Source organism: Diabrotica undecimpunctata, chromosome 10, assembly GCF_040954645.1.
Source record: "Diabrotica undecimpunctata isolate CICGRU chromosome 10, icDiaUnde3, whole genome shotgun sequence".
In the NCBI taxonomy this organism is placed as follows: Eukaryota; Metazoa; Arthropoda; class Insecta; order Coleoptera; family Chrysomelidae; genus Diabrotica; species Diabrotica undecimpunctata.
In genome coordinates this window covers 58915422-58939400 of record NC_092812.1, presented here as the reverse complement: position 1 = coordinate 58939400, position 23979 = coordinate 58915422, and the positions used below count along the sequence as shown (strand labels likewise).

At 34.3% G+C, this 23979-nt stretch overlaps 1 protein-coding gene across 5 annotated transcripts in view; it reads left to right on the top strand.

The window, feature by feature from the left end:
• Positions 1 to 23979, top strand: part of LOC140451862 (insulin-like receptor) — a 285820-nt gene that overhangs the window by 257114 nt on the left and 4727 nt on the right. For all 5 annotated transcript variants that reach the window (XM_072545775.1, XM_072545773.1, XM_072545772.1 and 2 more), the window contains 8 exons: positions 2535 to 2706; positions 2782 to 2895; positions 8865 to 9221; positions 9330 to 9510; positions 9811 to 9980; positions 10634 to 10804; positions 10865 to 11018; positions 18189 to 18427. In XM_072545775.1, coding sequence (XP_072401876.1) covers positions 2535 to 2706; positions 2782 to 2895; positions 8865 to 9221; positions 9330 to 9510; positions 9811 to 9980; positions 10634 to 10804; positions 10865 to 11018; positions 18189 to 18427 — 1558 coding nt within the window. The remainder of the gene's footprint in view (positions 1 to 2534; positions 2707 to 2781; positions 2896 to 8864; positions 9222 to 9329; positions 9511 to 9810; positions 9981 to 10633; positions 10805 to 10864; positions 11019 to 18188; positions 18428 to 23979) is intronic.

Here is a 23979-nt window from a genome sequence, read left to right as displayed (position 1 = left end):
ATTTGTTTATAGATTTAAATAAAATCGAATAAAATAAAACTAAAATATAAAGAAACATTTTATTTATGTATTGTTCCGTTCAAAAGTTAAGGGGGGAAGGACTTTTAAAAACCGCACTGTATATGTTGGCAGTAACAAAACGTAGAAATATCCGAAAATAAAACTAATAAATAAGTTGAAAATAAAAGAAGTCATTGTATTTAATTTCGTGTGTAAGCAATCGTAATTGTACACCATTATATTTAGTTCCTTTTTCTGTCAATCGCTGTCACATTTAGTTTCTGCTTCACTATCATCATCATTATTGTCGTCACTGTCATCACTATCTCCGTTATTTATATTTATAATAATTGGTTCGATATCATCCAACACATTGTCAATTTCCCACATTTTTTTTTCTGTTGCTATCACGTGGTTTACGTAGTTTTTCCATTTCTCTGGCGTAATGACCTGGTACGCTACTGTAATTAAATTTCGCATTTCAGCTTCTTTAAAATGTCTATGCGTCCAGCTATATACTGTTTCACTTCACTCTAAAACATTTCGATGGGATTGAGTTCACAGTGATAGGGTGGGAGCCTCAGAATCTTCACAGTGTGCTTTTTGGCAATATCTTCTATTATGTACCTGTCATATTTTGCTTTGAAGGCCTTGATTACATCAAGTAACTCTCATTTTAGGTAGTCTTCTTCAAAAAATAGGTCCTTTGACAGCAGCCATTCTTGAATATCTTTTTTTAGTATTGAAGTGTTGGGAATTTGTTCTGACTTTCTGCTGTGATAGGAGGCATTGTCCATTACAACAGTTTTTTCTGGCAAATTTAGCATTAAGTTATTTTCGAACCAATCTTCGAAGGTCTGTTCATCCATTTCGTCGTGGTAGTCTTGAGTATTTTTCTTTGCCAAAAACGTGAGCTCTGTTCCATCAACAAATCCACTGGTAGATCCTGCGTGCAATAAAACGAACCGTGCACCACGAGCTGTTGGAGCTTTTAATCCTGTTGTCAGACCACGAACAAAAGCATCGCGATGAGATGTAATTGTTTTATCAACCCATTCTTTTTTCACACTGTGCCCGATATTTACCCATGATTCATCAAAATACACTATGTGGTATCCTTCTGCACGGTATTTAAGAATTGCGCGTAAATAACGATGACACGATGACGCCACGAGATGATTTCTGGTTTTTCAATCAAAATTGAATTTCTGCCACGTTTTATAAACACAAAGTCCATGTCACTCAGCAAGCGGTGTAGCGTGGCCCGTGAAAAGTTGGGCAAAGTTTCTTCGACATTTACAACAGCTAATACGGTGTTTATTGTTGGTGGTATGTGGTCACGAAAAAATTGATGAACTATTCTACGAATTTGGCCTTTGAGACCTTCATCGTACTTGTTGTCACGAGAATTACCAACCTTTCGCTTCTTGGGCCTGCTCTTTGGAGATTGTAATCCAGCAGGTGATGAATATTCCTGTCGTATGCGAAACAGTTTTTTCGTAAACACCACTCATTTCTGACACTTTCCTAATTACACTTGATACAGAATCGTTGTTATCCTGATTAAGATGATAATTAATAATATTCATTAGTATCTGCTTCTCTGAAAGTTTCAGAGCTTTTCCACGTTTCCATTGAACAATTTCCTCCATTTTGCTGTAAAAATTCGGCGTCAAATATAACAATAGCCAACAACAGAAAATAACAATAATTGCCAACAGCAAATCACAACAACAGCCACCAACAAATAATAACAATAACAAAACAGTAACAGTACATCCAAGATGGTACAAATAATCGTAACTCGAATATGTTTACGCGCTCCGAAGAACAAATAAAGACTAATTAAATCCCTGGATGTATCAAGCTTTTAAACATATTCTGTACAAGAATTACTCTAATTGCTTCTTAATTACTGAATAACTTAGAAGAAAGTATTTGCAGTTGATATTAACCAAAATTACAAATTCTATACACATGATGGCAGTAATTAGCAACGCAGGGACATAAATAACATTTTAAATTTGGCAGTTAAAATTACCGGAATTATTTTAAACTTTGAAACAAATGTTTATTTAATGCATATTTTATTATACTACTGCTAATAATAAAAGATAAAAGTTGATAAGTTACTATTAGAAACAAATAATGTATAGTATTATGTAAAATTATTAACAAACGATATTTGTAAATTACATAAAATTTTACGTGGGGACTTGTTGAGGACTCCTGGTTTATTCCGTTTATTTTGAAAGATAGACAATAGAGAACGCCATCGCTCACTGCATAAAACTGGCACAGTCTTGGCGAAATTCCCATAAGGTTAGCATTGCATATCTTACCCTGTACAGACTAGTCACTTTGAGACAAAGTATAGTAGGTTTAGTTTCTAGTCTAAGTACGTTTCTGTGCACTTAATTTGAGGATAGATCATTTGATTACCTAGAATTACTTTTAAAATAAAATATTTACATCCTTTTCCATATTTTTATCATGTCTACTCTTTTTTAATCGTTACATTTAATTTTTTTCAGTATTTCAAGCGGCGTTGCATCGATAAAAACCAATGTCTAACCATGCATAAACCCATAGAATTGCAGACTACAAATTATTATCCAGAACCTTATAAAATATATGAAAAATCTTGCATTTTGGAGTGTCCTCCAGACCATACTGAGAACAACAGGACATGTGTACCGTGTGGAGGTAATCTATTAATGACATTTTAGTTTTATACCTTTCATTAATTTTATCATACTAATTTACATATTTTTACTTCAGGACGTTGTAAGAAATCTTGCCCTGGTTTGAATGTAGATAGTATAGCAACGTCGAGCCAACTTAGAGGATGTACTCATATTGATGGTTCACTAGCAATACAAATAAGAGGAGGAGGTACGTATATTAAATAATTTAAAAAGGTCTCAAAAACTAAACAGTTAAAAAGCATATTAAGTCAGACGTACTCAACAAATAGCTTTTATATAAGACTTACAGATTTCAAAGGAATAATTTGATTTCATGGACCTTTTCACACTGCAACTTACAATATCTTTTGTCTATAGTCTAAATCTATGTTTTAGTCCAAAATATCTAGAGTTCAAAAAAACTTTACTATTCGTTTCGGAGCTACTTTTCTTACATCCTCAGGTTTTAAAAGATCTTTTAAAAGACCTTATATTACACTACCTTTTCGCAAAATCTGCATGGTACTCTATGCACTTTGTCCCCTGGAATATTTTCTTAGTAGACTGCACAAAGTATGTTATCCAGGTTGTTCTGGAATGCCAGAATGGTTCTGAACCGATAAAAGGAGCACTGGCTCATTCTTTAACAAGACTATCAGCAATCTAGTTACCAACAATTCCTTTACGCCCTGCCATCCATAACAAAGTAACTCATCTCTTTGATTGCCTATCCTGGTATGTGCAATAAAAGCACCTATTATAACTCACTCCTGTGATGTAATATTAATTAGACAATGTTTTTCTTGCATTCTCACCCAAACCGACTTTAGGAGCATACACACAACATTCAACATTTCTTTATTTCTCTTTCTTTCTTTCTCCCCTTCCTTTTACCCTAACAGGGTGTCGGATTTGGGCTAGCTATTTTAATTTCCATTTACCCACCTCTTCCATTCTTTTCTGTTTCCTGCCATTATTTTCAATTCCTCGAGTGATTTTTGTTTAAGTTTTCCCGCCTCTACTACTTGCTGTATCCATTTTTTTCTTGGTCTGCCTCTTTTTCTTTTTCCGATGTTTTTTGCTTCATAAATTTTTCTTGTTATTCTATTGGATGGCATCCTCATCAGATGCCCATACCAGTTCATTTGTCTCTTTGCTATTTTGTTCATTATCGGTTCCTGGTTGGCCATTCTCCTAATAGTCTCGTTGCTTAATCTATCCCATTTTGTCTTTCCAACTATCCTTCTTAGATGTCTCATCTCCATTGCGTTTATCCTGCTCTTATGTTTTTCCAGAATTGTCCAGTTTTCACTTGCATAGAGCACAGTCGGTATCACTATTGTGTTATATATTTTTATTCTTGTTTCTCGTGCAATTTCTCTTTTTCCCATTATTGGGGCTAACGCATAATATAAATTGTTTGATTTCTTTGCTCTATTTGTTATTTCCCAGTCTATTTTTCCATCATTAGTTATTATACTTCCCAGGTATTCGTAAGTTGTTACTATTTCCAATTCTGAGTTTTTACATTTTATCTTTATTTGATTATCTTCCTTATCTCCTTTGCCGCTGATTATCATTATCTTACTTTTTTCCTCGTTTATCTCCATTTTAAGTTCTTCTATTTGTTCTACCCATATATCCATTAGTTTCTGCATTTTATTCTCGGAATCTGCTATTAGTACTATGTCGTCTGCATACATTAAGGACCCTATTGTTACCGGTTGTAATCTGCGGTAACCTATTATTGTCTGTAGTTGATTAGTTCTGTCTCTAGTGTTTCTTATCAATTCGTTCATTACTATTATGAATAGCAAAGGGCTGAGACTATCTCCTTGTTTAATACCTCTCTTCCAATTAAATGCTTCCGATCTTTCCCCTGTTATTTGTACCCTTCCTTTTACCTCTTTGTAAATACTTTCTATAATTTTTATCAATGCATTAGGTACGTTAATTTTCCTCAAGCATTTCCCTATAATATGTCTTTCTATCGTGTCAAATGCTGCTCTTAGGTCTATGAATGCTAATACTAGTTTTTTCCCCGTATCTATGCTTCTTTCTATTAGGTTTCTAATGATATATATGTTGTCATTTGTCTGTCTTCCCGGTCTAAATGCCATTTGTTCTTCTCCCAATACCATTTCTACTTCTTGTCTCAGTCTCTTCTCTATTATTTTCGTATATATTTTAAAGCACACCGATGACAGGCATATTGCCCTATAGTTGTCGCAGTTTACATGTTCTCCTTTTTTGTATATTAGCACGATGATATTGTTCTGCCAGTCTTTAGGGATTGTTTGTTTTTCCCACGCCTCTTTATATATTTTCCATAGCCAGTTTATTCCTTCTTCTCCCATGTATTTTACCATTTCCGGTTCAATTTCATCATCTCCACCTGCCTTGCCTATTTTTATATTTGATAATCCTTCTATTACTTCTTCTCTGCTTATTTGCTCTGGCTCTGTGTTTTCTTCGCCTTCATTGATTATATTGTCTTCCTTTATCACTTCGGTATCAAATTTTTTCTCATAATATTCTTTCCATACCCTAGCTATTTGTTCTGGGCTTATTTGTATTTGGTTTGAAGTATCTCTTACTGCGTTTATTTCCTTTCGTTTTCTCTGCCTTATGTGTCGTATTGTCGTCCAAAAGTTTCTATTATTTGTTATATATTCTTCCTGAAGTTCTTCTCCAAATTCTTTCCATGTTTTTGTTTTTGCTTGTGTGACTGTCTTTTTTGCCAATCGTCTCTGCCTATAGTATTTTTCTTTATCTTCTTCTAATCCCGTTTCGAGGTATTTTTTCCATGCTATTTTCTTCTTTTTTATTTCTGTCTTCACTTCTTTATTCCACCACCTTGTCCTTTTTAACTGTTTATTATATTTTTTGATTCCACACACTTCAGTTGCTGTTGTCTTTAATACTTCACTGTATGTATTCCATCTTTCTTCCATTGTCCATGTTTCTTTTTGGCGCTCTATTTGTCTCAGTCTTTTGTTAGTTTCCTCCGTGTAAAATTCTCGCACACTTTTTATCTTTAGTTTGTTTACATTTACTTTCTTGTACTCTTTTCTTTCCACTTCCTCCATTTTTTCATCCTCCAGTTTTGCAGTGACCATCCTGTGTTGTGTAGACAGTTCGGGTTCCTTTTCCGTTAAGATGTTTTTTATATTTTGTTCTAGGTTTCTCGTATAGACTATATAGTCGATTAAGCTTTTCGCATTTCTCTCTTCAGCCACAAATGTATATTTGTCGTTAATGGTTTGTTCACTGAATGTGTTTCCTATTATCAGGTCATTGGTTTGGCAGAATTCCAGCATTTTAATTCCATTTCTATTTAATGTTTCTTCCCCATATTGTCCAATGCATCCTAATCCCCTGTTAATATCCTTACCTACTCTTGAATTCCAATCGCCTAAGATTACTATTTTTTCTCTTGTCTCTCTTAATTTGTCTAATGCGTTTTGGAGTTCGTTGTAGAATTCTATCATTATCTCTTCTTCATTACCTTCTGTTGGTCCGTATATTTGTATTATTCCTATCTTGTCTTTTAGTTCTATTTGGGCTGTGATTATTCTAGATGATACTGCTTCGTAGTTTGTTATTCTTGATTCTATTTTTTTTATTAACTATTATACCGACTCCTTCTTTTGCTCTGTGACCCTGTGGTACTCCGGAATAATATAGACTATATTTCTCATTGATATTGATGTGTCCTTTCCCTATCTTTTTTGTCTCGCTTATTCCCACATTTCTTTATTAAGTACAAATTTCACTGATTATTACTCTTTATCACTCGTTATTACGTTAGTATCCTTCACCTATATCTTTTGTCATTGGTCCTTTCCACCTGGTCTCTTGAAGACAAACAATTTGTATTCTCTTTCTTTTAAGTGCATCTACCAACTCCATTTTCTTACATGTAAGACTTCCAAGATTCTAAGTTTGCTTTCGGAACATTTTACCTCAGGAGATGCCATCATTTCAGTATAATTTTTGATATATTATATTGTATTGCCATTATTATAGACTTAAATGATTTTCGAATATTAGATGACTGAATGCCTTTTGTGTCATCATCATTTCCTGTGCGATTAGACCAACATACCACCAATGCAATCAACCTGCAATATTACCCCACACCCGCTTACATTGCATTGTTGCTCGTACCGCCACTAGGAGGCACGTACTGTATACATTACGTTACATATAGTCGGTTCGCTATATTTACGCGGGTTTCGGATTAAAAATTTTATTGTAAGTACCCAGTTTTAATTACCTGCTCTTTGGGGAAATATCAACTGGTCAAATGAAATGAAAAATAATCCATAACTTTTTTTAATTAAATAATAATGGAAAATCTTTTATATAATTGACAGTATAATAAGGAGAATTACTTCATTAATGGAGTCTAATGTGGCTAATATAAACCTAATAATAATTTTATATTACACTTCACACAGAAAATATGGTCTATGTATATTTGTTCCATGGAGAGAATTTCTAATGAAAAATAAAAAAATATAACTTGCCAACAAAAATGAAAATCAGTCATTATCATCAAAAATATCATAATCGTCATCATCATCATCATCACTGTCATCACCATTAATTGGTGTTATGATTGGACTTATTTTGTTTATTTTATTTTCACGAGTCCACCAATCTTCTATTAGTTTCTCGCACTTGAATATACAGTTGCACCACACTTCTGGAGTTACAATTGAAAGTGTCTTTCGCCAAGTTTCCCGAACTGCGTCGTCGCTATAACCGTTAGGCCCATTATGGTTGTCATAATATTGTTTTGCTATTCCCCATATATATTCGATGGGATTAAACTGGCAATGATACGGTGGCAGACGTAAAACTTGATGACCGTAACTTTCAATAATCTAATCCACAACAAAGGTTTTTGGTTTTGCGTGGATATTTGCCAAGCGTAATAATTCTGATTTTAAAATATGTTGTGTTAATGGTATATGTTCCTTTGTCAACCATTCTTTAATTTTATTAACAGTCCAAGAATTCGTTGGACTTTTGTTTAATACTTCAGAATGGTAAGGTGCATTGTCTAAAATAATTACGCTGGGCTCACTTAAACCTGGGAGAAGTTTTTCATGTAACCATTTTACAAACATTTCTGTGTTCATATTATCGTGATAGTCACTTGATTTTGATTTAGATGAAAATATTAAATCAACACCTTCTATAAAACCCGATTTCCCTCCTGCATGTAAAATTATGTGTCGCTTTCCTTCTCCATCAATATGTTTGATAGACTTTACGTTATCATCTTGCCATATTCTCTTGGTTGCACCCCTAGAAAATATCCATGTTTCGTCTAAATATATAAAATTTCCCTTTTTTCTTTTAATTTAGAATATTTTCTTAGAAAGTTAATTCTTTTATGCACAACAGAACTTCGTTCACAAAGGGCTTTTCTGTTATCCTCCTTTTGAAATTTAAAACCCAAATTATCTATCACTTGCCATAGACTTGTTCTGCCAATTTCGTCAAATTTTCTATCTTTTAATTCCGAGAGAATTGTATTTAAGGTCACATGTTCCTTGTTGGCTCGCATTCGATAAATGGTATCACGAATTTCAAGTTTTTTTTCCATCTGGAATATCTTTCGTTTTCAATGATAGGCGAGTTTTTCGGTGATCTTCTTTCGGCCGTTCATTATTGCGATTTTGTAATACTCCTCTTAGTTTGGTTTCACTAATTCCTAGAGCATCACATACGCGTTGTTGAACAGACATTACCGATTTTAAAGGACCACCATTTTCTTTTTCATCCGTAAAATACTTATGTACACTACAAATTAGACTATCTACATCTAACACACGTCTAGGCATTTTTAAATATTTCCACCAAACATACAATGTCAACACTGGCAAAGAATCAATTCAACTGCAATATTGTAACAAATTTATACCTACCCTAATGTTATTTTAATGTATTTTAAAATATGACCATTAATGCAGTTTTTACCTAATTTTCTGGGAAGTCGTTTACTGCAACTGGTTATCAATGAGTCATTAGCATAATTTTGTTAATCCGAAACCCGCGTAAATATAGCGAACCGACTATACTTCCGTTTTGTTATAAATATAACTTTGTTTTATATATATTTTTTTATTTTGGGACCTATTAATTTATATTTATATTTTGTAGCAAATATTACCGAGTTGGAAGCAAACTTAAAAACTATTGAAGAAATTAGTGGCTATTTGAAGGTAGTCAGATCATTTTCGCTGCTGTCGCTAAGTTTTCTGAAAAGTCTTAAAGTAATAAAGGGCGAAGAAAAGGATAACGGGAAATATGTGTTCAGCGTATTCGATAATCAGAATCTGCAAGATCTGTGGGATTGGAATTCGCGTCCTCCTCTGAAGATTCTTTCAGGAAAACTGTTTTTCCACTTTAATCCAAAGTTGTGTTACGAAAAGATTCTCAAGTTGCAAGAAATTGCTGGTTTGGGTAACTTTACGGATTTGGAAGTAGCTAAAAATTCTAACGGCGACAAAACTGCATGTAAGTACCTCTTATTAGTGATCTAGTATTTCTTTTCCTTTGTACTAATTAATACTGCTCTTATTTGGCTAATGTAGTCTGTTCCGTTTTCAATTCTTTGATTTTTAGGTAATATAACGCCGCTGGATGTTACAGTCACCAATATAGAATCAAATTCTTCTACGTTAGAATGGAAAGCTTTTCTTTTGGAAGACCCACGCAAACTTTTGGCTTATATTATTTCATACACCGAAGCCCCAGTTACAAACATTTCCCAATATGACACCAAAGACGCCTGTGGTCAAGACAAGTAAGTATAATAGTCAGTATGGCATATGTATTGCACATATGTAAATCTATCATTCATACGTATCCATACTTCCTTTTATGGTGATGAATAAAAAGCAGAGTACAGGTGTATATTCTTCGCCAGCTAGGAATCAGAGCAGATACTCATATTCGTACCGATCCAATTTAAACGGTGTTGATACCGTTCTCTGTAACATTCAGAATTAATAAAGATGCGCGAGTGGCGATTACAATACAGATGTCACTGTTAAATATTGTTTATTTCTTTAATACTTTTGATTTATATTCGTTTTTGTTTTAGTTGGAAGGTTGTTGACACACCCAATAAAGAGGATGAAAAAGTTGTTACATACAAAATTAAAAACTTAGAACCATATACTCAATATGCATTTTATGTAAAAACGTATACAATAGCTAGCGAAAGAAACGGTGCCCAAAGCAAAATACAGTATTTCAGGACGTTACCTTCCAGTAAGTAATATTTTAGTTGAAGTTACTGCTGTTCCTGTGCTAATTTTGTGTATTCTATCATCTTACTTTTTAAGTTTAACCCCGTTGTTAATATGGTCCTAAAACTCGTTTCTTGTAGAATTTCTATGTTATTGACTATATATATATATATATATATATATATATATATATATATATATATATATATGGAGCAACAACTGTCAAACTCAATAAGCAGTGCCTATTTTAAATTTAATTTGAAAACCAGTGTAGTTGAAAACAGTGTCTTGAAAAGCCAAATATATGACGCAGGAGCACAATTCGTCAAACCTCCCGTATTTGTATCGGTCTCAATAGAGTGTTATGACGTAATTTCAGCATCCCTGCTTCGTCAGACGAAGACGATTTAATAATATCGTCTTTTGTTTTTTTCGCTATACAACATGTGCAAAAGTTTAAATTTTTTGCACGCACAGGCACATACGGAAATTGTTCCCACTATATCGTGCCCTATTTAATATTTCACATATGATGCTATGTTTAACGTAGAGTAGTTTGATCCAATCCGTTTAAGCACACAAATTGTTATTAATTCGGCAACCCTATATATCTTTTAGTTGTAGCACCACCGATTTACAATAAATGATGTACTTTAATCTTATTTTATATTGTAGTGCCCCTGCATCCAAGTAACCTTAATGTTATCAGCAATGCTAGTAACACTCTGTACATTACCTGGCTTCCTCCAATAAGACCCAACGGCCTCATAACGCACTATGTGATTACAAGAAAAATACACTATGACCCGACTTACAATCAAGACCATGATTACTGCAGTGATCACAGTAAGTATATTAACATTATTCTAAATGGTTATTTTTTTATTTTTAACGGTCTCCTTGTAGCACCTAAGGAAGAAACTCATTCTACCCAAAAACCACCAACTTTGCACAATTGTCAATGTGAAAGTTCTACGCAAAGTACGACACAATTTGATGAAGGCGTCGAAGAAAGAATACAATTTGAAGACAATCTTCTCAATCAGGTTTATCTTAAGAGGTAAGTAATTTTTTACGGTGCGTTGTGTAACACGTAAATAAAAAAAATGTATAATATAACTAAAAATATTCATCAAACTAGTGAAACAATACACGTGTTTTGTCCAGTTCGCCAATATTTAGTTCCAGCATTCGTATAAACCTTTCGCAGACTCATTTTTTAAAATCATGATTGTACCTTTCGATTTGGTGGAAAATACAGACCAGCATCTTCAACAAACCCGTTACTAGTTGCAGAATATAAAACAACACATTGTTTCCAAGTATTTTTGTGATGCTCTTTGGTAATCCCCAATTGCTTCTTCTGTGTTTGTTTTGGCTTTATCTAGTAGGATGTTTCCAAGGACTTTGTAGTTGGTAGTTTGTACACAAGGACCTTTATTCTCTGGTAGTTAATACATTGCTTTTTGGTTTTTTTTTTTTGGATTGCGACCCCTTTATTCCATTCATCTGGCATTGTTTCTTCTTGACAAATGCCTTTAATTAGCTTGTAGATAGATCTGTATAGTGCTTTTCCTCCGCGTTTTAGACACTGCGGGTATAGCATCGCTGCCTAGTGCCTTATTATTTTTAAGTTTTTTAATTGCAAGGATTACTTCTTCATATGTCGGGTATTGGTCTTCTATTTCAGTTGCACTTCTATGTTTGATGTATTTCTGCTAGATTTGTCGTTTAGATTTGACACAAGTATTCCTTCCAGGTTTTTAGGATTTCCTTGCCATTTCTAATAAGCTATCCACTGTCTTTTTGAAGGAAGTTTCCTGGTCTTGCTGGGCAGAAATTCGGTATTCCATACTATTGTTGGCGTATTCCTGTGGGTTTTTGGGACGCTATTCTTGTCCTCGCTTTCGTTTTTACCAGAAAATTCGTGTCTCCATTCGTTCCTCCTAGGTTCTTAGGTTTACCATCTCTCCTGGCACCTACCAGAACATGATCGATCTGATTTCTTGTGACACAGTTGTTGGAGACCGATGGTTCTTTGGGAATTTTCTCGTAGTTGAACATTGTTAATTGTATTAACAGATTGTGGAATGCTGCAAAGTATATTAAATCATCATTATTGACTTTGCATTAAAATCCCCCAAGATAATATGCAAGTACTGTTTACAGAGATTATTTGTTAGTTCAAAGAAGTTGTCTTTTATTTGCTCCTCCTTTTCCTCTATCGGTGCATGGACGGCAATGAGGGAGTAGTTATGCAGCTCTCATTTTAGTCTAATATAGCAGAGCCTTTCGTTAACTGGTTTGAAGGTTACGACTGACCCCACAAGACTTCTCGTGACTATGAAGCCAGTGCTGAATTGGTGCTCCTATAAACAGAAAAAATAGACAGCTTTTACAATGACAAAACACTGGAAGAAAACAAAAAAGAGGAAGTTATTATTTTAGGCCACTTCAATGCGAAGGTAGGCAAAGGAAGAGATGGAGAAATAGTAGGCGAATATGGACTAGCAACATTTAATGAGAGAGCAGAGAGGCTAATTCAGTTTTGCAAGGGCAACGAACTATTTATCTAAAACACATGGTACAAACTCCCAGTCCGAAGAATCTACACCTGGAAAGTCCCTAGAGATGATTCGAAAAGGAACCAGATAACCCGGAAAAAGTTCTTTTTCGACTTCCTTCCAATTACGTTAGGGCAGTATGTACATAGGTTTATTTTTTCCATTCTTTTGAGTTCTTTGTATGAGTTCCATTTCTTTAGGATTAAAAGCTGTCGTCATTACAAAAACATCTTTGGTATTGTGCCATTTTATTAGGCTCATAGGGAAAGTATGTTAAAAGGTGAACTCACCAGGGAAAAGCTTGAAAAAAAATTGTCAAAAGCAACGAGGGTGCCTGGAGGAACATTTTTGCACAAAGCAGTTACAACTTAATTACCTAAAAATGTAATACCTAAATAAGGGTACCAAAAAAGATTCAAAGCGTCAAAATGAATTTATTCAAAGATATTACAAAAGGGATTCGAGAAAGGGTTACTGTAAGTATTCAAATTGATGCTTATCTTGATCAATGCATTTACTACAACGTTTCGCAACAGAGAGGCAGGTTCGGCGAAGCACGTCAAGCTGTCCGCGAAGATTTCGGGGACTGTCGGGAGATGTCGGGATTGGTGGGTGATCCTCTTGCAAAAACTCAGTCCTTGAGAAGGCCCCATAGGAATAAATCACAGGATGTCAAGTTGCATGACCGTGAGGGCCACTTAACGATTCCTCGTCGATCTATCCATTCTTCAGAATGAACATTAAGGTACTCCCGAACACAGGACGTGCTTTCATTCTGAAAACGCGTCTACTCAACGACCACGTGCTATCATGACACCGGCACAACTGTCTGAAGCACGAACGAACATGCTTCGTTTTAATCTTTTTCGCGTTGCCAGACTCATCAGACTTATGTCTTTTTTTCGAGAGCGTTACCTGACTTATGCCGGCCACCGTATTAGTAAACGTTACGCCACTGTCTACAATGTTCCACAAAATTAGGAAAACACTATTTTAGAAAGATGCGACGCAAATAAATTCAAGTAATTTTAATATCAATTTATTTTTGGAAAACAAATTCATAATACTATTTCTAATATTTTTTTCCTAAGTTAATGGCACTGGCAAAGCCAAAAGGCCAGTAATCATTTCTATTTTTTCTTTATTTATTTAATAAAACAGGAATCTTCTGATTATTGCTATCTGATCATTCACTCTGATCAATAAGCAAGTTAGTTCTATATACGAAATATTACAAAAAACTTATCTAAGGTTACATTCAGCAATATTCCTTAGGCTCTAATACATTATAGTACTACTAGCTAACGTGTACACTTTAGCCGCACTTTGCTCTGCTTTTTCACTTTCACTTACTTATAGCACTAACTCAAACGGCTTCGTTCTCTTAAGTCTTCTTACCTGGTTGGCGTTGTCTAGGAGTTTGATGGCCTCGACATTCACGTGGTTGGAGAGCCTTTGTTCATAACTCTCGGCAAACTTACTTATTGTCTGGATAACCGTATCCATCTGGAGGTCTCGATGAAGATCACAGTTTCTGAAGTAGCATGGAGCGTTAACGATGTTCCTTAATAATTTATTCTGATATCGTTGTATAATTTGGATGTTACTTTCTTTTGTACAGCCCCATAGCTGTATCCCATATGTCCATATCGGTTTAAGGACTTGCTTATACAATAACAATTTGTTATAAGTAGACAGAGTGGATTTTTTTCCCATCAACCAGTACATCTTTCTGAACTTAATTTCTAATTCCTCTTTTTTTTCTTAATATGTGCTTTCCAACGTAGCTTGGAATCTAATGTCATACCCAAATATTTTGCAGTATTTGCATAAGGTATTTGGTTTCTATTTATACTAACTGGGATATGTTGTTCTCTTTTGTTAGTAAAATTGACATGAACAGATTTTGTTTCATTCAATTTGATGCGCCATCGCCTGGTGCAGATGTTAATTTGTTCAACAGAGTTCTGTAGCATGGTTGCTGCATCCTCGTGGTTTTGTCCGACTGCTAAAATTCATGTGTCGTCTGCAAATGTCGCAATTCTGTTAGGTTCTAATGATTAGGAATATCGCTGGTATAGAGCAGGTATAGCACTGGCCCCAGGACACTTCCTTGTGGAACTCCAGCTTTAACTTCTCTTAATTCTGAGTATGCTTCCTCATATTTAACTCGAAAGTATCTGGTCAGATATATATGATTCTAGTAGTTCAGAATATTGTTTTGGTAAGTAGCATGATATAATCCGTCATGCCACACTTTGTCAAAAGCCTGCGCTACATCGAGGGAAATTGCGGAACAGACTTTTCCTTCCTCTAGAGCTTTTTCTACTATATCTGTTATTCTATGCACCTGATCTATCATTGAGTGGCTTGCTCTAAATCCAAACTGATGATTAGGAATTAGATTTTTTTCCTTTATAATCGGTTTTAGTCTCTTCAAGAGTAATTTTTCGTATAATTTAGACATGACAGGTAACAGTGAAATAGGCCTATATGAAGAAGCTTCTTGCAGAGGTTTTCCTGGTTTTAGTGTCATTATAATTTCTGCCACCTTCCATAACTTTGGTATGTACCTCAGCCTAAAGGAAGCGTTTATAAGATGTTTTAATTTTATTATAGCTTTCCTTGGAAGTTGCTTTAACACTTCCCCAGTAATTAGATCAAATCCAGGAGCTTTCTTTGGATTTATATATTCTTTTATTTCCAAATATACTTCTTTTGGAGTTACAGGCCTAATCTCCATTTCATCTTGATTAGGGAGCTCCCAGTTAATTATTTCTTGTTCTTCATTAGGTTGAAAAATATTTTCTAGGTGGTCAGCAAACCTGTTGGCCTTTTGTATATTGCTTCTTGCCCAGCTACCATTAGTATTTCTAATTGGTGGATTCTGTAAGATTGGCCTTTTTAATTGTTTGGTAGCCTTCCACAATGAGTAATCAGTAGCGCTATCATTTGATAGTTCACTTAGGTAGATGCTAACCAATTCGTTTTTAATTTTTTGAATTTCTCTTTTTAATTTTTGTCTGGCATTATTTAATCTAGTTTTATCAACTGGTGTTCTAGACTGATGCCACTTACGTCTCAGTTTTCTTTTTTCGGTTATCATTTCTCTGATTTCTTTCGGGTAGTTATTTCCTTTTATTCTTTCGACACTGTTCGTGCTGTTGTTCCAAGCAGCTTGTTGTACATTTTTATTGAGTAATTCTACTTCTGCCTCTAGTTGATCAACGGTTCTTAATGGAACTGAGAGGTTAATCTTCTCTTCAAGGTCTATCTGGAAACTTTTCCAGTCAGTATTTTTGTTAACAAGTCTAGGGGGCTTTCTTTTTTGATAACAGTGTCACCGAGTGTGAGAATAATTGGAGAATGGTCCGAGTTCATATCCAATGCCTCTTCTATCTCTATGTAATTTGTTGAAATATTTCTGACTACAAAGAAGTCGATAAGGTCTGGGATTTTATTTGTGTCAGTAGGCCAGTGTGTTGGCTTTCCCTTTGATATTGCGTCGCATTTTATATATTTCATTGCTTCTAAAAATTCTTTTCGTTTGGTGGTAGTCAGTCGTGACCCCCAATGCGTATGTTTTGCATTGAAGTCTCCTCTAAGGATAAATCTATGTCCTTGACTGGTCAAGAAATCTATATATTGATTTTTCTTGATGGCATGTCTTGGCGGACTGTAAACCGCTGTGACGATTACCTCATAGTTTTTACATTTAATTTTTACTGATGTGGCCTGAAATTCTTTAGTTCTGTATCCCATTTCCTGATAGTGCATAATATTTTCTTTGATTATTACTGCACTACCTCCTTTGGCTGCATTATCAGGGTGAGTAGTGTGATAAGTTTTATAATCCCTAAATCTAATATATGACTCATTCGTAAAATGAGTTTCAGAAACGAGGCATATGTCTATTTTTTCTATATCTAGTATCGCTTGTAGTTCTTGCTGATGTTTCAAGATGCCATTTGCATTCCATTGTACTATTCGTAAACTACCCGCCATTACCAAGTCTTTTAGGTATAGCTCCTTTGGTGCTATATTCTATTCTGGTTATACGCTCGTCCAGGTTAGTTAATCTCTCTAATATTTTCTGTAGTGTTTGTTCTATTTTCAGATCTTTTTGACTACTATAGTTTTCTTCGTTACTTTTACCAGCTGCTACCATGCTATAAGTTCTTGTTTTGTTTTCTTCTTGTTTTGGATTTTCTACAGGTTTTGCATTCTTTGTGGTTGTCTGGGTAAGATCTGTTTCTTGTTATATTTATCTTTTATTTTTTGTATTTCCTTTGCCACGATACATCCTCTATAGCTAGCCGGATGCCCTTCTCCACAGTGGACACATTTAGGTTTTGTGTCCTTGGGTTTCTCACATTTGGCTGTTAGGTGTTTTCTTGTGCAGCGGACACATCTTGGTTCTTTCGCACAGTAACCTTGTGTGTACCCATATGCCTGACATCTCTTATATTGAGGTACCAATTTTGATTTTCTTAGCGGAAGTATTTGTACTTTTACGCTCATGATATCTGAGATCTCATAGATTCTATTGATATTTTCGTCATTTCTGAATACCAACATAAACATATTTAGTGGTTGCTTTGTTTTGTATTTTAATTTCGGTAATAATCTATTATCTTGAATCCTTTATTACTTAAATCGTTCATGATCGAATCTTTACTGGCTGAATGATGTAACTTATTGACCATAACTTTAATGGGTCGGCTTTGCCTATTTTCATACGTATGCCATGGATAATTTACTTCTCTCAACTTTTTCGTTAATTTTCTGAAGTCTTCTTCACTATCGACATCAATTTTAGAACTCGTGTCTCCAAGTACTTTTATCTTGAATTTAGCAGTATGTAGTCTGACTAATTCATGTAATTGGCTAAATTCGGCAATACTCTCCACAATTATTGGAGGTGGGATTTGTGTTTTTCTAGTTTTTTCTTCTCTTTGTTGGACATATGACTCTTTTTGTGGTGGGGTCAATGATGTATCCATTTTACGTTTTTTGAAGTTTTTGACACGTATCCACTCTGTCTCCTCAGCTAATTCCTCCTCGTCAGTATGAAATTCCTCATTCTTAGTTCTTTCTCTTTGGACAAGTTTTTCTCTAGATCTGCAAATTTTAATTGCAAGCTTTCATTTAATTTTTGTAAGTTATCTAACTGGAGTTGGAGCTGATTCACTCTATTAGTAGCGTTCTTCTCCATTTACGTCTATTTCCATGCCGTGTACAGCATCTGTTCATTTTGGGACCTTGCATAATTTTCCTGAAAGAGGGTACTATTTTGTTGTATTAACAGTACCTCGTTAGGTGTTTGCGGACCCGCATTTTGTTGGATCATTTTAGCGAGAACCAATAATTATAGCAGTCCTTAAGTGCCCTTTATTATTTCTAACCAAGCGCCCGGACTATAAACAATTTAAAAGTACTTTGGATTTATGGATTCTTTGGATTTGGTTAAAATTGAGTGAAAATTTGTTGTATTAACATAAATTATAATAGTTAACATATTGAAAATATTTTTTTTTGTATTTTTAAAGTATTTATTTTACTTTTAATTTTATTTTATACTGTATAATATTAGAACATATATGACAAAAATAAATAATATGAATTTTCCGGTTTCCGTCTTAATTTACAAAACACTTAATTTTTAGGCCGGCAAAAAGAGACAAAAGAGAAGCAGTCCTGTATACAAATAGTTCCCTCCAAGAATCTACAGATAATCCACCAAAAGATTTAATAAATAACACCGTATATTCGTATAAAACAAGTAATACGTATTATTTGTTAACGGACTTACATCACTATACTTCGTATGATATTCATGTTCGGGCCTGCCGTGATGATGAATGTAGTGTTGAAGCAATGAAAACGGTTAGGACTAAAGAAAAACGTAAGTTTTCAGTTATTTATTTTAGCTGTATAAATCTAAATATAACCAATAACACCTTATAGGGCTAAAATTGTTTGAAACACCTAAAAGTATAGGGAATCATCTCCTAGTGTTAATAAAGGTAAAGAAACGTAATAGATTAGAACTTAGCCGTTGCCGATACCCAAAAAATCCTTGGCCTAGTCTTATATGGCGAAAGCAAATCGAAAATACAGAAGTAAATTATTTAATCTGTTAAAAATCCATAAAGTCTTGTCAGATTATAATCGTTTATATCATTTTTATTAATATTATTGATTTATTTGGTATACTTTATTAAAACATCACCAATTTATTGTGTACTTAATGAACATACAGTGTGTCCGTAAAGTATGGAATAAATTCGATATTTCCTAAATGAAAAGCCTTTTTAAAAAAATCTAAAACACGTCGATTTTTAAATTTAATGTTCTACATTTTACAATAAAATTTCATTATACAAGGTGATACACATTACAGTGATGACGTCATCGGCTCTTTTTTAAATGTAACACCCTGCATTTTAGGACATTTTTATATCGATAAAAATGAGCTGATTCCAAAAAAGTATAATACTCTGGATCTTACGGATATAATTTGAAAGATATGCGCTTAGAAAATAAATTATTTATTATCAATTGCAAAAAAGTTAGCCTACTTCTAGTTTTTGGTAAACTGTAATTATTTTTAGTAACGTTCAATAACAATTAAGTAGTACAATAATTGTATTAATTCGTGAATGTTCTGTATTATTGCTTAGCATTAATTTTAAGTAGAAATGAATTTGAGTGTAAAGCAAAGAATTGAAATACTCATGATGATTGGGTATGGAGACAAATCGCGAACTCAGATTGAAGTGTGTAATTTATTTAATTATAAATATCCAGAAATACCCATCAAGCAGTCAACAGTAAGTAATATTGAAAAGAAATTTCGAGAAAATTTCTGTAAATTTTGTTACAACATTAGATGTTCTACTTGCTTTTGAAGAAGATGCGCACACTTCTATTCGTTAGTACAAGGTTAGTAGTGATTTCGATGTTTGCAAAATAACTGTACACAAAGTACTTAAAATTAAGTAAAGTAAGTAAAATGCACAGTTGTACAGGAATTAAACGAGGATGATCCAAATAAAAGAATAGAATTTTGCGAAATAATGATGGATAACAACCACCAAAACCCTCTCTTGGTTCAAAATATTATTTTTTCTGATGAGGCTACATTCAAATTAAATGGCGAGGTCAACCGTCCGAATTGTAGATACTGGGCAAAAGAAAACTCCAACTGGATGCGGGAACATCATACACAGTACCCGCAAAAGCTAAACGTATGGGCTGGCATTGTAAGAAATAAAATCATTAGATTACTATTTCGAAGTCGAAGGTAATTTAAACGGACCAGCATACCTTCAGTTGTTAAGTGGGTATCTCGTACCTACTTTAGTTAATTTATTCACCAGTACAATTAATCTTGGAGGTTTTGATAAAAGTTTATGGTTTCAACAGGATGGTGCGCCTCCGCATTATGCTTTAGATGTTCGAAGGTACCTAAACGAAATTTTCCGAACAGGTGGTTTGGAAGACGTGGACATATTGAATGGCCAGCGAGGTCGCCAGACCTCAATCCTTTGGATTATTTTATGTGGGGTCATTTAAAGAATGTTGTTTATAAAACGAAACCTGCAAATATTGGAGACTTAAAAACAAGAATTCGTAAAGAAATAAACAATATTTCTCAAGAAAGCATAAACAAGGTTTTACAAGAATTTGTACAACGTTTGGGTTACTGTCAAATACAACAAGGGCTACAATTCGAACATTTAAGATTAAGTCATGTATTAATTACTGGATTACTTTCAAGTTATTTATTATAATTTAAATAAATAAATAATAATAAAAATTAATTTTCTAAACGTATATCTTTCAAATTATATCCGTTAGATCCCCAGTATTATACTTTTTTGGAATCAGCTCATTTTTATCGTTCTAAAAATGTCCTAAAATACAGGGTGTTACATTAAAAAAAAGAGGCGATGACGTCATCACTATAATGTGTATCACCTTGTATAATGAAATTTTATTGTAAAATGTAGAATATTAAATTTAAAAATCGACGTGCTTTAGATTTTTTTAAAAAGGCTTTTCATTTATGAAATATCGAATTTATTCCATACTTTCCGGACACACTGTATATGTTTTATATCTGACGAGTGTTTTAAATAGGGTATACAAATATTTTTCCAGTCCTTTGTGCGAAATCAGAACTGTTTTCCCAAACGTAGCAGATACTGTAAACAAATAAATTATACTCGAAGACAAAGTATGTCGCTGTATGAACCTTTGATGTTTTTATTTACCTGGGTATTCACAAAGAGAGAAAGAACTACATGACTAATTTATTTGTTTTTAAATTTATAACGGAATCATCGGTATTGAATCTATTTATAAAACATTTCATATGGCGGTAAATGCAAACACATTTATAGGCTTTTTCTTTGGCTTAATAATTAAAATAATTTTTAATTTTAAAATCTTCACTTTCAAAAATATCATGTAGTACAAAATAAGGGGCTATTATTTTTGGGAGCATTACTAAAGAGATTTCAAAATTAACATTATTTTGAAAAATAAACACAAAATTTATAAAAATTATCATCATCAATCAGCCAATTGCGTCCACTGCTGGACATAGGCCTCCCTCAGGTCTTTCCAGTGTTCTCTACACTGGGCCGCTTGTAGCCAGTTTCCCGCTACACGTTTTATATCATCGGTCCATCTAGTCGGTGGTTGTCCTCGGCTTTTATAGTTTCTGGGCCTCCATTCCATAATACGTCTTGTCCACCGTCCATCTTGTGTTCTGGCTAAGTGCCATGCCCAGTTCCACTTAAGCGTCGTGGTTAAGTTAAGTTTGTACAGGCAAAACACATTGGTTATAAACCTTTCGCTTGAGATACATGGGAATTGAACTTTTTAGAATATGGCTTAATTTGCCAAATGCGGCCCATGTCAGACCTATTCGCCTCTTTATTTCATGTGTTTGATTGTCTCTGCTTATTTTGATCTCGTGTCCCAGATATTTGTAAGTGTCTGTTTGTTGTATGGTATTATTGTCTATAGTTATATTTCCACTCATTACGAGATTTGTCATAAGTTTAGTTTTCTCAAAGTTTATCTTTAATCCTGCTCTTTCAGACAGACTTTTAAGCGAATGTATCATAGAAACTGTATCCTGTAAGTTATCTGCGATTAATACAACATCATCTGCAAACCTTAGATGATTTAATCTTTCTCCATCTATATTGATGCCCATAACTTGCCATTGAGTTTTCTTAAATATTGACTCTAGAGCTGCCGTGAACAATTTTGGTGAAATATTGTCTCCTTGTCTAACTCCTCGACCTAAGCAGAATTTTTCTGTGTCTTCGTGTAGTCGTATACTTGATGTAGCGTTCTCGTAGATGTTTTTGATTAGTATCGTGTACCTGTAATCTATTCGGCTTTGATTTAGGGCTTCCAGTACTGTTTCAAACTCTACAGAATCAAAAGCCTTCTCGTAATCGACAAATGCAAGAACCAGTGGTATGTTGTACTCGATGCACTTTTCTATTAAGATCTTTATGGTATGCAAATGGTCATTTGTGCCATATCCTGCCCTGAAGCCTGCCTGTTCCTTGGGCTGATAGAAATCAAGTTTAGATGTTAGTCTCTTTGTTAAGGTTTTCATAAAGAGTTTCTACATATGTGTCAAGAGGCTGATGGGCTATAATTTTCTAATTTAGTAATATCGCCTTTTTTGTGTAACAATACTATCACTGTATTGTTCCAGTCTTTTGGAATCGTACCCGCATGTAAGCATTTATTAAACAGTTCGCTTACTGATTTTAATAAAATTTCTCCTCTTGCTTTTATTGCCTCAATAACGAGTCCATCATCACCAGGCGATCGATGGTTCTTCATTTCCTTTAAAGCTGCTCTTACTTCTGACACAGTAATGGGTAAAAGTATTTCCGATCCCTGATTTATGAGAGTCTTTACTCGTGTCGAGAAATTGTCTTGTGGTCTTTGGCTGGTATAGAGGTGTTTATAAAACTCTCTGGTTATTTTCAGAATGTTTTGTTTATCTGTTATTGCCTTTCCGTCTTTATCTCTTAGATTGTATATTTCTTTTTTACTTTGTGTGAGTTTTCTTTTCATTATCTTTAAACCTTTGTTCTCTTCTACTGTTTGAGTAATTACATTAGTATTATATCTTCTTACATCTTTTCTAATTTCCGCTGAAATTCTTTTATTTAGTTTTCTATATTCTTCTTTGTTTCCCTTTTCGTTCTCGCTTAGGTTTCGTCGTATTTCCATGAGAGCTTTTGTATCTTTGCTAATCTTTTCACTTTTGGTGTCATTTTTCTTGCAAAATTTGAGTTGTGCGTTTCTAACCGAGTCTGTTATTCATTTATTGTGATCGTCGATACTTAGAGGTTTGGGATTATTACTCTGTAAAGTTTCGGCTATATTTTTTATGTATTCTTGTGGCTAATTTGGTGAATTCCAAACTATGCGTTTGCAACTGTTTATCATCTTTGCTCTTTCTTTTTGTAGGTTTATCATTACTCTAGCTCTTACTTGTCTGTGGTCGCTTCATACTGATAGTTTATTGAGTGCAGTGACATCTTGGATAATTTGCTTTTTGTCTGTTATTATATAATCATATTCGCTCTTAGTTCTTCCGTCTTGACTAGCCCACGTCCATTTTCTATTCTGTTTCTTTTTAAAAAAGGTGTTTATTGTATACAGTTTGTGTTGCAGTAGAAAGTTGGTAAGCATTTCGCCTCTTTCGTTTCTTCCCCCGATTCCAAAATCTCCGATTGCCACTTCTTGTTCGTCCTTTTTCCTTCCGAGTTTCCCGTTAAAACCTCCCATTATCAGATTGTAATGAGCCGGTTTCTGCTTTTTTGCTCTTTCGATTTCCTCATAGAAGGCTTCAGCAATTTCATCTTCGTAATCGCTGGTGGGGGCGTATACCTGGATTATTTTCAGATTGTATCTCTTACTTAGTCCTAGATTTATATACATAACTCTTGGGGAGATGCAGTCAATACTCTGTATATTCTTCTGTAATTTTTTGTATACTAATAAACCTATTCCTCCAGTTGTCGATTCTGTTTCCCCTTTATAGTGGAATATATTACCTGATTTTAGTTTGACCTGATCTTCACCTCCTCTTTTGACTTCGCTAATTCCTATAATATCCCATTTCACATGTTTGAATTCTTCCTCCAGTTCCGTCATTTTTTCATCCTTAGATAAGGTTGTTACATTATACGTAATTATGTGCAGCGTTCGTTCGTTCGTTCGTTCGTTCGTTCTTGGTAGCCTCCTACAACCCGGGGATTCTTCGCACCCTCTGCCCGCTGTCCGTGAGTCCTACCGCTACCTTGGTTGGGAACTAGCGAGCTGCCGGGGACTGAGGGCGGTTTTCTTGAATGTCTGTTCATGCTGATGAGGGTTTTGGCATTTAAACACCACGTTTGCCAGGTGGGT